The following is a 15,482-nucleotide window of genomic DNA, read 5'->3' on the forward strand; positions in this document are numbered from 1 at the left end:
AAAGGACACCACAAGGGGAAGAGGAACAGTACAACAGGACATCAGCGCCACTAAGTCTGGGAGATAAAGAGCACACATTATCTTTATTTAGATTTTCTCTCAGACCTTAGTGTGCTGTGTGCAAACTTTTACAAAATAAGGCAATAATATAAATTTTTATTAATAACGCATTAAAGAGTTTCATGTTACTGGATGACTGTGGGGACTTTAGGAGTCAGGGCAACAATGGCAGAGGGGTAGGGTGACTCTAGGAACCTTCACAATAACCAATGGGGAATTCAGTTAACCTATACTTATAGCAAGGATATGGTTGATTTTTTTTAGATTTAAAAATCTATATTTAAGGTTCGAAATTAAAAACAAAAACGTTCTTTAAGACATTTTTGGATGTAAATTGTTGTTTTGTCTGATATGATCTGGTATATTTAAATCATATAATGGGGGCGTAGCCTTAAAGGAACAAAAAGAAATTCTCTATTCTATATATAAGACAAAAGATCAATTAAAATCTACATATGTCCCTCTTAATTTAAGTTATAGCAGAGCAAGAGGTAACACAGGGAATTATTAAACATGGGACTTGCTGAGGAAAGATCGTGATTTAGTATATATATATATTAGGGCTGCAACTAACGATTATTTTAATAATCGATTAGTTGGCCGATTATTTTTTCGATTAATCGATTAATCGGATAAAAAAAATGAATGTAAATTTTTCATTTATTTAAAATAATTTACTAAACAAATGATGTTAAATACAAACAGCAGAATAAAAAAACTTTGATAATACATTTCTTGTCTTTATTTCCCAACCAGCCCCCCAATATTTGCACATTTGAGCCCAGGCTTGCTACGCTGCCTCCCAGACATGCCATGCTGCCCCCCCACATATGCCACGCTGCCTACCACAGCACTCCACGCTGCCTCCCACATATACCACCCCACGCTGCCTCCCACATATGCCACTCCACGCTGCCTCCCACATCTGCCACGCCACGCTGCCTCCCACATCTGCCACTCCACTCTACCCCCCACATGCCACTGTGCCTGATACGCCTTATACCCCCTGAAACACCACTCCATCCTCCCCAGACATGCCACCCTGCCCTCCCCACATATGCCACGCCATGCTGCCTCCCACATCTGCCACTCCACAATGCCTCCCACATATGCCACGCTGCCTCCCACATATGCCACTCCACGCTGCCTCCCACATCTGCCACTCCACGTTGCCTCCCACATCTGCCACTGTGCCTGATACGCCTTATATCCCCTGATACCCCACTCCATCCTCCCCAGACATGCCACCCTGCCTCCCAGACATGCCACTTCTCTACCCCCAGATATGCCTTATACACCCTGATACACCACTCCGTCCTCCCCAAACATGCCACACTGCCCTCCCCACATATGCCTTATATACTGTATATGCCTTATACCCCCAGATATGTCACTTCACTGCCCCCAGGATTTAGATTCCCCTAAATTAACCCTAAACTCCCCATTAACCATAACTGCCCCTAAATTAACCCTTAACACCCCCTTAACCACAGCATCCCCTAAATTAACCCTAAAGACCCCATCAACCACAGCATCCCCTAAATTAACCCTAAACACACCATTAACCACAACTGCCTCAAATTAACCCCAAACACCCCATTAACCACAGCTGCTCCTAAATTAACCCTAAACACCCTATTAACATAACTGCCCCTAAATTAACCCTAAACACCCAATTAACCATAACTGCCCCTAAATTAACCCTAAACACCCCACTAACCATAACTGCCCCTAAATTAACCCCCACCTCCCCTAACTTTCAGTAGCCCAAATATATATATATATATATATATATATATATACACACATACACATTATATATATATATATATATATATATATATACAGACATACACATTATATATATATATATATATACACACATACACATTATATATATATATATATATATATATATATATATATATATAATGCACATATACTTACAGTTAGATGAGTGTCACAGCCATGTGGTTCTGGCCTGGAGAAGGAAGGGGCGGGGCCAGTTGTCACAGTGATTACAGGGAGGGGGAGTAAGTAGGAGCTGCTGCTGTGAGACGGTGAGTCAGACTAAACGGATTATATAATGAGGGGGTTTTTCAGAGCATTTGCTCTGAAAAAACCCTCATTTTATAATCGATAATAATCGATTCAACTAATCGATAATGAAATTCGTTGCCAACGAATTTCATTATCGATTATTATCGATTTTATCGATTAGTTGTTGCAGCCCTAATATATATATATATATATATATCACTAGGTCCCTTGCCCAGGAACGTATTCCCAGATGCAGCATACAATAAAGGTTAAGCCCGGCGGCTGGAGTACGTTCTTCGATCAAGCAAGGTAGACACATCTGGGATTGGTCGCTCGGATCACCATATATGAAGCAAGACGTAGCTTCTATTTTCATTGGTCGCTACGTCTGCGTCCCCGGAAGTCCATATATGGTGTGTCAGGTAGCTCCCTACCTGATTGGCCGAGAGTTTAAAGGGACGGCCATGAATACAAATACCGGCCAGGTAATTTTTTTATCCAGTACAAAGGGATTTCTGAAGTGTGGGCATTGCCTAGCCTGCAGAACAATTAAGAAATAAGGTGATTTATTTTAGATGAAATAGAATTAAACATATTACCTGTCATTTAAAAAATGTCATATCTATCTTGCCCCTGTAGGTTACAATACGTGGGACGCACCACCAGAGCTTTACCTATTAGAATTGAAGATCTGAGAAATATCCGTAATAGGTATGAAAAACATATCTACCCACTTTTTATTACATCATAATAAAGATCCAACAGCCTTAACATTTACTGGGATTATACAAGTAAAATTTTTGGAGAGGAGAGGAATTTTTTTTAAAGAAATTGGGATGGAATGGATTTTTAGATTGAACACATTAATACCTAATGGTTTGAACAGTGACTTTGAACTTTTGGAATTTTTTGTGAGCCATAATATATAATATTATATATAATATTATTATGTTTATATATGAGAGATTTATATTCTCACATTTTAAGATAATCTTAAATGCCCAATGATTTGTCTATTATTTTTATTATCATAAACGTTAATTTAAATACCTTGATTATGCGGTATTTACATGGATTGGATATAAGATTCTTTAATAAGGTGGACCACTGGGACTAGCAGCTTGAAATCTATAACGGGTCCAACCAATCAGCTGGTATATTAAACAGTAGGCTGGTCATTGAATCTATGCACCGGAAGAAGCAGAAGGCGAAACGCGTAGTGCGTGTTGACCAGATTGGGAGGAGGAGTAGGAATCGTGGAAGTGGAACAGAGAGCCCGTACAGCGTTTTTTCGTGGTAGTGCTGCTACGAATCATACACTCTGGACTCTGAACGCACGGAAGATAATTAGTTTGTTCTTTTATATAAATTAAAATTGTTTTTGGCCTGACCCTCCTTCTCTGCCTACTTTTTCTATTACAAAAGCTTTCATTTGAAGAAAAAAACAAAGTCCATTTGAAGATACTTCAGTACTCCTTGAGTAGTGGAGACGCGCTTATATATGGGCATGTCGTTGCCCTGCTTACTGTAAGAGTTTGCCTTATATCATTAGGAATTTATTACACTAACCATACATATTACACTATATATCGTCCTTTTTTGTTTACTCTTTATGAGCCTGTTGGACGCTTCTTGTACAGATTATCTCCAGAGGGGTTTTTATATGCTATTTTTTTATTTTGAGCTTTTTTGTTCGCATTTCTTTTTACTAATTGGGTGCGCAGTCACATAATTTGGTATTTTTATTGTCATTATTTGGGACAATTGGGGAGTTTGTCCATTGTGTTTTCTTGCAGCACTGCTTTTGCACCATAAGGTGTTAATTTATATTGTTGTTTTTCACAAAATAGATGGTACGTCATGACCAATATATGGTAGGTCTGATGTATTTAGTACTGTATTGGTTGAGAGCAGTGGAGTGTTCACGGCTGTTTACCCTGTTCTGTGTCTACCAATGGCTGCCAAGGTCCACTTTGACCACCTGTAACGTAATAGGGCTATGTCTTAGGCAAATGATGGAAGGTTCCTATTATATTACAAGCTTGAGCATATTCTAGGATGTAGGAAGATTTCCCAGCCATGACCCCCAGCTTTTAGTTATGGCTGACCAACAGTGTTCATGGGTAGCATGTATGGCTTTCTTCTCCCAATGATGTCAATAAATCATCAGTTTAAGAGAACCATGGGCTACTTTTTAACTATTAAAATGCTCAATTTCTTTATATAAAATACATTATAATCGTGTTAGTTATTAAAACTTAATTCTAAAATTTGTTTTAAGTTAACATACCTACCAGAATCCCGTTTCCTAAATCTGTTTGGGATACCAATTTCTTATAAGAACTTCTGGTATGATTTATTATTTGTGGGGTAGAGCACATTGGATTTCTTTTTTTTTTTAACTATCCAATGTATGTTGTTAGAATTATAATGCTTCAATTTACCTCCTACTACAATAACCTCCATATCACACATTTTAATGGGCTTTTCTCTCTAATAAAGTCTATTCAGAAGGTGTGGTAGAATTTATGCTGGTATTTATGAAGGTACAGTTTGCAAAACATCATTGGCCAGGAAAAGTGTCCAGGAAATGCTGAAGAAAAACAGCTGATACAACAGAATATAGAGAGAAGGCTAGGTTGTGCCCCTGTCTTGTCCCAATAAGAAGAAATGTCCATTTTAGAATTTTAATGTAAACTGTTCTCATGAATGCAACTATTTCCTCAATCATCAAAAAGAGCATTAATACTGCAAACATTCAGCATGACAATTGTATAAGCATCAAATAGTAAAAGTGCAAAAATATGTCACAAAAAAGAAGGAATCCAGTAAGAACCTGGGCGGAAATGGCACAATCCTAAAATAAACAAGCCATCTGCCAAAGCCCTAGGAAATTCAGTTAATTTTTATGCCAGTGCCTTTTCCTCACTGCCACAACATATAGAAAATTAGCATAAAAATACTGTATAGTGTCTTTTTGTTTACAATTGTAGGCAAAGTTTTGGTGTTCTTGTAAAAAATGTGATACAGTAACCAATTGTATGTGCTTCAAGCATTTACTTAATGAAGTTCACTTAGGTAGGCATGATAATCCCATTTTAGTGGGGATGGTTACCTTTTGTTTTTGATTTCTCTCTCAATTTAAAAACATAGTCCCACTGGTGCTTAATGTTGTTTATGGGCTCATATCTGGCCATGAAGCAATACTTTTGTTCACATAGTGTTTGCTCCTTGATCACACTTTATTATGTGTGCATGTCCTTCACACAGGAAGTGCTTATAACGATTGTATAGCTAAACACTCATAATCCATCATCACAAGGATACCTTACGTGCTTTTCAAAAGCTCTGTATTAAATCATGCAATACTTCTTGGTACTGGCTCATAACATACTTGGGACAGCGGGAAGAGGTTTCCCCGTTGCTTCTTTTGTAACTTTCAGCTAGTTCAAGATTTCTGCCTGCTGCTTTGGTCTGGTCTGCAGCTTGACTGTGAGAAAACCTGGTATTTCACTTTGGTTGATGTGGTTGGTGGGTCGAAATTTAAAGGACTAGAACATGACTTCTTAAGCCCATCCTCATCATTCTCAGTTGATTCAAAGAGAGTTGTATCAAACGCTTCCAGGTCTTCTGTGCCTGCCTTCAGCTTAGTTCTCAGTAACATGGCATATGTACCATAGCGAGATTTCTACAATGAGGAAGGCAACATTGTATTAACTAGATAATGGTTTTAATATAGTTACCATACAATATATTTATCACTGGTGTGACCATTATTACTCTCATAATTTTTTCAATCAGAAAAAAGCCCCCAGCACACAAACAAATTTAACAGATCTTATCATGGGGATAGAAAATTATTTGGTGAGAAACTTTTTACTATGTGCTAATTATATCAAATCTGTTATAAAGGTCACATGGCTAATAAGATTTTTTCCCCTACTACCAAGTATATACTCAACAATCTTTCATCTGACCTTCCCAAAGGTTTCAACCTAGTGTAAGTCAACTAATTGTTTAGAGAGAAGTGCAAGCCATGGGCATGACCAGAAAATAATGTGCCCCTCCCAATACCATTTAATGTTTTGCACTCATTCATGATCCCTGATACATTGTGTTTATATCACTTCTATACATTTGCAGAAGCAGGACTGTCATGCAGATAATTATCTGTTAATGTTGTTTGGGTGTTTTCTGATTGAAAAGTTGTCAAAATAATATTGTAGCTACAATACATGAACATGACCATTTCTCTCAATCTTTCAAATTAAATGTAAAAACAGCTGTTTCTTAAACACTTTGCATCTAGCATATAAAACAAATATTGGTATTAGCACTGAAAACAGTACGACTCCAAAGCAGATTTGGAGGTCCTTTTCCCTCTTTTCCGTTTCCTTAGCTTACTTTCCCCTTTCCTACAGTCTGTTTCTTTTGTAGTACTTGTATACACATTTGATTTTGTTGCAGTGAGACTCTCGAGCATAAAGAACTGCTCTGTTTGGCGCTTTGTAGCTGCTACCATATTATCTTTATTGTTCTTCTACTCCTTCTTTCCAGTTCTGTCTTTCCCACTGGTGTAGTGGAAACATTTAGGCTATGTGATCATCCAGACAAACCACTTAACTTTGTTGGAAATGGGCAAATATGCTTATGTTAAATATGTCCTTATTCTGCTTTATACAGAGGATTGCAAAACAATTTACTGTATTAACCCCTTCAGTCCCCTATGGACGTATCGGTACATCCATAAAACGCATCTCAAGAAACCCCTTCATGCAGCGGCATGGGAGATCAGGCTGTTGTTTGACAGCCTGGACTCCCACCGTCAGCAGAAGCCAGCATCACTGGCTTTCTGCTTCTCAATCACCTGTAACAAACTGTTACTATTTTAAATGCCCAATCAGGCAATCGGGCTTTCCCTTTCGGGTCGCGTCACTGCTGACATCACCCGGAAGGTCATTGGAGGACAGGATATCCCCTGCAGGGTCCGTCTAGACCCTGCTGGGATATCTGATCCCTCCGATGAGGTACTGATTACAGACACTGTGATCTCTGTTCAAGTCTGTGGGAACTTGCATAGAGATCACAGTGATCGCAGGGACGAGAGTGGGAAACCATGTTTCTCACTCTTCTCACATGCTGAAACACAAATCAACAAAAAAAGAAAAAAAAAGTGTTAGTGAGCGCACTGGCATCATCACTGGCATCAATAACATGTTCAAGAGGTCCCTAAGAGGACCTCTAACTATACTGCACTATATAAAGATATTAATTTAAAAAAAAAGAAAAAAACCCTTACATTCATAACCCTCCTTCCCCCAGTTCACAACCCCCACACCGCTTAGCCATAAGTATAAAAAATACTACCCTATAGGGTACTATATGTAAGGGATGGAAAGAAAAAATAAATAAGGATGTGCTGTATTTCCGTAATCAGGAGAGATGGTGAAAAAAAGCGCAGGAAATAATTTCTGCAGCCACTTTTGACAGTGATTGGTGGCCAAATAGCTGCATGAAGAGTGCCCAAATAGCCCTGATATGATAGTCTGGGTTGTCTGCTTTCCAGAAATAAATATATACTTTTGTGGGTATTTTTGGTTTATTTGTTTAAAATTAGAGTTGAAATCCCATCTTACCTAATGTAAAAATTCTACAGTTTTGTAAAGAATAATGTACACCTTATAGTATGCTCCCTATAAGTGCTGGGAAAGTATGGAAATTGATAATCTTAAAGGGGATTTTCCGTTACTTTACCTAATTTTGTGAGGATTCAGAGGGGAAAATATATAAAAATTATGTTTTTTTTCCTTCAAATTTTTGCTAGTTTTTACTAAATTTATCATCCTAAATTTTCAGCTAATTATCTAACTATGGTATCAAAAGAAAGCCCTCTCTTGAAAAAACAATATATAGTTTACATGGGTACACTATTTGCAGGAAAGGAGAATAATCCCTGAACCGACATACCGCACAAAATGGCAAAATTCCTCCGGGACTGGAGGGACCAAAAACCTCTGGGACTAAAGGAGTCTGGGACTAAAGTTTGTTTTTTCCACAAAAAAATTCTAAATTAACATTTGTTTTTTGCTGTGGCATATTTATGCCACAGCAAAAAACAAATGTTAATTTAGAATTTTTTTGTAGAAAAAAAAACTTTTGTAATAACGTCAAATGTGATTAACCCCTTTAGTCCCAGAGGTTTTTGGTCCCTCCAGTCCCGGAGGAATTTTGCCATTTTGTGCGCAATGGATGCGGAATCCCTGTACAGCAACATTCCACATACAGATGGCATTAAAGCCTGTTCACGTTTTCTCTCAGGCACCGACAACCAAAAATACAACCCCCGAATCAACACAGAACTGGTAAAATTCATCCTCACACATAACTATTTTGCTTTCAACAATGAGATCTACCTACAAATCATGGGAACGGCTATGGGGACGAAGATGGCACCCCAATATGCCAACCTTTTCATGGCTGACTTAGAACAGAGATTCCTTGAAACACAAGACACCAAACCACACAAATATTACGGGTACATTGATGACATCTTCATCATTTGGACAGAAAGCGAGGAAAAACTGAAACAATTCCATGCCTCTTTTAACTCATTCCACCCGTCAATTAAACTAAAAATGGAGTACTCCACAAAATCTGTAAACTTTCTGGACACTACAGTAAGATGTACCAATGGTACAACCCACACCTCTCTTTACAGAAAACCCACAGACAGATGCAGCTATCTCCACAAATCCAGCTTTCACCCCTCCCATACTAAGCGGGGCATCATCTACAGCCAAGCAACCAGGTACCATCGAATATGCTCTGACCCCAACGACCGCAACCTGCATCTAAATGACCTCTCCAAATCTATGAAACAGAAAGGCTACCAATCAAAAACTATCAACAAACAAATCAACTCTGCTCTCAAAGTTCCACACACACACCTGCTACAATATAGAGAAAAAAGAATCTCTACACGTGTACCACTTGTAGTCACCTATAACCCAGCGCTTGAAGAAATCGGAAAAGTCATCAAAGACCTACAGCCTATGCTAGCAGAAGATGAGACACTAAAAAACATCTTCCCTGAAACCCCCATTTTGGCCTTCAGACAACCCCCAAACCTGCAACAAAAATTAATTAACCGGAAACTACCCACTGACAGAATGAATAAAGAAAAAGGGACCACACTGTGCAAAAGGCCCCGCTGCAAACTGTGCCAACACATATGCACAGACAAAATAGCCCACAACAGCAAGACCTACAGTATTAAAGGATCATATACCTGCACATCTAGCAATGTAGTGTATATGATACAATGCACGAAATGTGACCTAGGATGCTACATTGGAGAAACCAGCCAGCAATTAAATGGCAGAATGAACATGCACAGACATTCCATTAAACATCACAAGGAAAATTCCTACTGCACCCCTGTGGGACACCACTTCACCCAAAATGACCATTCTATCAAGGACCTAAAAATCAAAGTACTGAAAGGGGACTTCAGTAATACCAAAGAAAGACAAACATTTGGAGTGAGAATAATTCAACTATTCAACAGCAAGAATAGAGGACTCAATGTCGATTTGGGTTTCCTGTCCCACTACACAGGTTTTACATAACCCCCCACCTGTTATATGTACTGTATTTTTAAGTGCACCATGTTCATCTATATGTACCTGTATATATGATAACATGTGTAGACATATACATTCCCATCCCTATATTCATCACTGCATTCCTATTTCCTGTATGTGAGCACTAGCATCTTATGTTTTTTTTTTTGTTTTGTTTTGTTTTGTCAATTTATCTTCAGCAGTGCTAAAACCCCCCCTCAAAATTCCCCACTCAGAACATTTATGACCCTCTGGAGGGACACATACTTTTACAACATCTCACCCTCCCTTATCAGATCTGATAACACAACATTGAATTCTATGTGTCGTTTTTGCTCAGAAATGTTTGAGAAAGGGAGAAGAGCTCCCGAAAGCTTGTCATTCCAAAATTCTGTTAGTCCAATAAAAAAGGTATTATCACAAGATACTTATTCCATCTGTTATTTGATATTAAATTTTCTCAAAAGAAATGTAAAACAAGCCTATATACCATGATAAGTGTCAAACTTCTACCTTTAAACTAATTATTATGTTTTTTTAGGTAATTGATTTTAAATCATCATATAGACTACTGTACACATAAAACAATTGTAATAAAATGTAATTGTAAAAAATGTCTTACGTCCTTTGACTATGCAAACATAATTTTCACTAGATAAAGGGTTGACTTATCATTCATTGCTTAAAGGTTATGTATTGTAGAACTTTATAGCAAAGACCCTTAAACCAAAAGTGTGTCTGGTGTATGGTAATACAACAATCCTTACACTGTATCGGCAACTATTAATTTCATAATACACATAGCTACATTGGGATGGACATCAGACAGAATATATTATCATTTTGACATTAGGGAAATTCATTGCTCACTTTTAAAAATGAAAATAGGTAAAATACCTCAAACTCCAGATACTCTTCTTTTTGCTTGAATTCATCCACTTCTTTCCCTTTTAGTTTCTTATCTGGAGGAGATGTCCGGTGTTCTATCAAACTCGATGACATACTCTTGAACTTGGATTCATGTGTTTTCATCTGGTCCTCCTAAAATGACAATTTATTTAATTTTCAACATAATATTTCACCATGTGTGCAGTTTTATTTACTAAAGAGACAATTGCAGGCTAGATAAGATGGGAGGAAACATTTCAGCTTAGCAATATAGTTTTAGATTAGACACAAGGTGCACTGCTAATGCAAATAGATTAAACATGCCCAATGTAAAGAACTTGTTTGCAATGATCATTACTGCCAGATTTATCACAAAACGTCACGATTTTACACAATGGTGGTATTAAGAGCAGTTCTTTGGCAAAATAATGTCATCACGATATCATAAAATACTCCATGGCATTCCGTGATGGCATTCCTTACATTCACAGAAATATGTGTATAAATGTTTGTAAATCACTAAGAGGGATTGGCGGCCATCCCTGTGACGGAGCACCATATAGCCAGGCATGCGCTCCATGACCGCTGAACCCCGCTGTCCTGGAAGTCACAGAAACTGGGGATACATAGGAGGCTCCCTCGCCAAACCACCCCTTGTCTGTACCACACCACCTGTGAGTTAACTCTACAAAAGAGCGCCCTGGTGGGGTCTATGGCAGGGGCGTACCTAGAGTATTTGGCACCCGGGGGCGGATCCTGTAAGTGGCACCCCCCAGCCCCCCCCAATTGAAAAGACATCTACACAATTATGTTGGCAAGAATATTTATTGCACCAATTTGTAAACCATATGTCAACTGTAAACAACAAGAAATCTGAAAAAATAAATTAATAACTTATAAGTAAAATAAACACGTTTAAATAACATTTACTGAACATATAATAGTGCTTTCTTTAATAACCCTCCAAAAAAAACAGCATCCACATTGCCCACATAGAACCTGACCAGCACCCAAATTACACACACATAGGACGTGCCATCTTTGCCCCCAAACAGCCCAGCATGAGTCAGCATTGTTCCTTAAACAGCCGAGTGTACGCCATCTTTGTCCCATAAACACGCTACCTGTGCCATCTTTGTCCCATAAACACCCTGCCTGTGCCATTTTTGTCCCATAAGCACCCTGCTTATTCTAATTCATCCACACATTAATCCATTCATTTTCGCTCTCTCATTCTGACTCTTTATTTCAATATTCTTGCTACCCTCCTTTCTCCCTATCTACCCATTCTCACCCCCTTCTGCCCTATCTACCCCTTCTCACTCCCTTCTCCCTATCTACCCCCTATCCCCCCGTCTCACTCCCTTCTCCCTATCTACCCCCTCCTAACTATCTACCCTCTTCCCGCCGGTGCGGGGAACTCTGATCTCTGACAGCCGGGGAAAGTATACGCGACGGACGCATACAAACCCCCGCTGCCAACTCCACTTCCTTCCGGCTGCAGCGGAAGGCGACGTCAACCCGCTGCCCCGGCTGGAAGCACCGGTAAGAGAGGGCTGAGAGGGGAGAGAGGGGTGAGAGAGGGGTGAGAGAGAGAGAGAGTGTGTGTGTGTTAGTTAAATGGGGGTATAGGGTGTGTGTGTTAAATGGGGGCATACGGCATTTCTGGAGTGGCATTAAGGGGGCATTTAATAGAGCACTCTGCCTGCTGAAATGCCTTATACCTTCATATATGGCACTCTGCCCCATAATATGCCTTTTAACCCCCTAAATGCCAGAGTGGCATATAGGGGTATAAGGCATTTCTGGAGGCAGAGTGCTCTATACAATGCCTTTTAACTCCCTTAATGCCACTCTGCCTCCTGAAATGCCTTATACCTCCCTATATGCCACTCTGCCCCATAATATGCATTTTAACCCCCTGAATGCCAGAATGGGATATAGGGGTATAAGGCATTTCTGGAGGCAGAGTGGCACATAGGGGGTCAAAAGGCATACCATGGGGCACAGTGGCATATAGAGGGTTAAAAGGCACAGTGCCATATTGGAGTGGCAAGCCTGGGGGCAGATGTGCGTAACTGGGGGACAGGTTGGAAAATACAAGAAATAAAAACAAAAAAAATATTTTTCTCAATCATAGCTTTTATTAAAAAAAATAGTTTACATGAATTAACATTTACTGGTAAAACTTTTTTCCTTTGGGGTCATCTTATATTCAGGCTTTTTCTTTTTTTCCTAAGTTAATATTCAGATTTTGGGGGGTCGTCTTATAATCGAGCAAATACGGTAATACAAACAGATTTTTGCAACCCAGGGTTGTGACATGGCTACTGCGTGGACTATTTCCTGGTGAGTTTCCAACACTGTCCCACATCTTTGGTACCTGAGCTCTCCATTAGGATCAAAGCCTCACCCTCTGGATCACCCCAAAATGGTGACCCTTTGTCCGACGGGCATTGCTTAATGGATGCGCAGGTCTGTCTGGTAGTTGAGGAGATTAAACTCCTTAATCCTATCATGTTTGGTGTATAAATATCTGTTCTATCTGTTCTGTCTGTTCTAAACAAAGTTCTGTTTTACCCCTACACTAAGTCTCAGATAGTGCTTGGGGGAATATGAAGGGTTAATCCCTTGAGCAATTGAGCATTCACGGAAGATCTCTACGGCAGAGCTACTCAGTCTGAGTACGGGTCTCTGTCACAAAGGTCTTCAAGTAATATAGTTTGAATGCCACGTTATAAAGATATTATCATTGTAAAATGGGAATTCTTACCTGGGAAATTGTGCAACAAAAACAAAAGGAGAATTTAATGGGTGGGAGCTAAATGTGCCACAGAGGAAAGAGAATTCCCAGGTAAGAATTCCCATTTTCCTTGTCATTCCCGGTGACACAGATGGAAAATAAGTGAGATAGGGAGGGAAGGATTCCGGCCTGAAGGACATGCCGACCAAACTGTCCTCAGAGGCTTGGAGATTGAGCCTGTAGTGCCTTACAAACATATGGATGGATTTTCAGGTCGCTGTCTTACAGATAAGAGATGGGTTCATACAGGAGAGTTCTGCCCATTAAGTAAAGACTGATCTAGTCGAATGTGCCCCCAGGCCAGAGGGAGGATCCTGTCCTGCAGAGATATAACATTCAGTGATAGTGTCTTTGATCCAACGGGCTATGGAAGCCTTGGATACTGACATCCCCTTGGGGACAATGGAAAAAGACAGGAAAAGGGAAATGGATTTCTTCCATGGGTGAGTATGGGACAAGTAGATCTGGATACATCTCTGCAGGTCTAGAGTGTGGAGTTCTTCATCTTTGGGATGCAGACAGATTTTGTAATACGATCTCTTGATCCGAGTGAAAACTCGAGACCACCTTAGGTAGAAGTTCTGGTGGCAACCTAAGGACCACTTTATCTGGGGGGGATCCTGAGGAACTGATCTCATGTACCCGTCTTGCAGAAGTGATGGCCACTAGGAGGACAACACTGTAGGGAAGTTGTTTTAGAGATGCTTCTTCTGGGGGCTCAAAGTGCTGAGAGGTGAGTTGTCTTAGAACAAGGTTAAGATCCCATGGGGGAACTGAGGAATGGGACCTAGGACGAAGTCTGCACATTTCTTTGGATAGTCCAAAAACAGCTCAAAGCCGAAATCTGGACCTTAATTGTAGCTAGCTTCTGACCACCATCAAAGCTGTCTCGAAGGAATTGTAGCACATCCTGAATGGAGAGGGAGTATATGTTATTCACCCTGCACCAAGAAAAAAAGGTTCTCCAGACCTTCTGGTATTTAGCAGAAGTCTTTTTTAGTGGAAGTCTTTCTACTGAAGAGGATAGTCTCGATCACTGATGTAGATAGACCTCTACAGAGCAGGATATCAATCTCAGAAGCCAGGCCGAAAGTTTGAGGCGGGAAGGATCTGGGTGGAGAATAGGATTCTGGAGGAGAATGTCCTTCAGCTGAGGAAGACGAATTGACCCATCTATGGCCAGACGGCAAGGTCTGAGAACCAGATCCTTCTTGGCAAGAAAGGTGCGATCATGATGAACTTGTGAGGGCTTTCCTTTATCTTTCGGATGACTCTGGAGTTAAGAGGTATTGGGGATAAATGTGTGCCAGATAGACAGCGCTTCTAGGCCTCGAGGCTGTCCCTCTGGGGAGAGTAAAAAGAACTCCTTCACCTGTCCGTTTGACTGAGAGGCCATCAGGTCTATCTGGTGTATGCCCCATTTCCTTGTGATGTGATTAAATACATCCCTGTTCAAGCTCCACTCCCCCGGGTGCACGGCTTGTCTGCTTAGGTAGTCTGCCTCCTGATTCAAGGACCCCTTGATGTGAATAGCAGAGATTGTGCACTGGTTAAACTCTGCCCATTGACAGCTTCTTGCAGTTAGGGCTTGTAGGTGCTCCTTGTGTCTCCCTGCTTGGAGAGAAATGCCACTACAGTGACATTGTCTGAACGAATACTGACTGGCCTGTGGCGAAGGGCTGGGGACCAGAACTTCAGTGCTCTCCAGACCGCCAATAACTCTAGATAGTTGATGTGTAGGTCTGTTTCCTGTGAAGACAAATTTCATTGGGCGATCTCTTTCCCCATAACGGCTCCCCAGCCTCTTAAACTGGCATCAGTGGAGATGACTATCCAGTCCACGGAAGGCCTTTGGAGAGGTTCTTGTCCAACAAACACCATCTGAGCGAGGCTAAAACTAAGAGGGAGAGAAGGAGCTTTTTGTGTAATAATGTCTGGGATTGGCCCCAGTGGTCTAGCAGGAACTGCTGTAGGGGTCTTGAGTGAGCGAGGGCCCAAGGGACTACTGAAAGAGATGTCATTAGGCCCAGTAGAGACATTATGCACCTGATGGGCACATTCTTGTTACT

The 15,482-nt window shown here is 40.3% G+C and overlaps 1 protein-coding gene across 1 annotated transcript in view; it reads right to left on the reverse strand.

Annotated features, from left to right (window-relative positions):
* Positions 1 to 4,773: 4,773 nt before the first annotated feature.
* PSD (pleckstrin and Sec7 domain containing) overlaps positions 4,774 to 15,482 on the reverse strand; it is a 250,839-nt gene continuing 240,130 nt past the window's right edge. The window contains exons 16-17 of the mRNA XM_053450936.1: positions 10,620 to 10,763; positions 4,774 to 5,788 (exon numbers count right to left, since the gene is read on the reverse strand). Of these exons, the coding sequence (XP_053306911.1) occupies positions 5,549 to 5,788; positions 10,620 to 10,763 (384 nt within the window). The 3' untranslated portion in view covers positions 4,774 to 5,548. The remainder of the gene's footprint in view (positions 5,789 to 10,619; positions 10,764 to 15,482) is intronic.

The sequence above is a fragment of the Spea bombifrons genome, chromosome 11 (genome assembly GCF_027358695.1).
Source record: "Spea bombifrons isolate aSpeBom1 chromosome 11, aSpeBom1.2.pri, whole genome shotgun sequence".
NCBI classification, from domain to species: Eukaryota; Metazoa; Chordata; class Amphibia; order Anura; family Pelobatidae; genus Spea; species Spea bombifrons.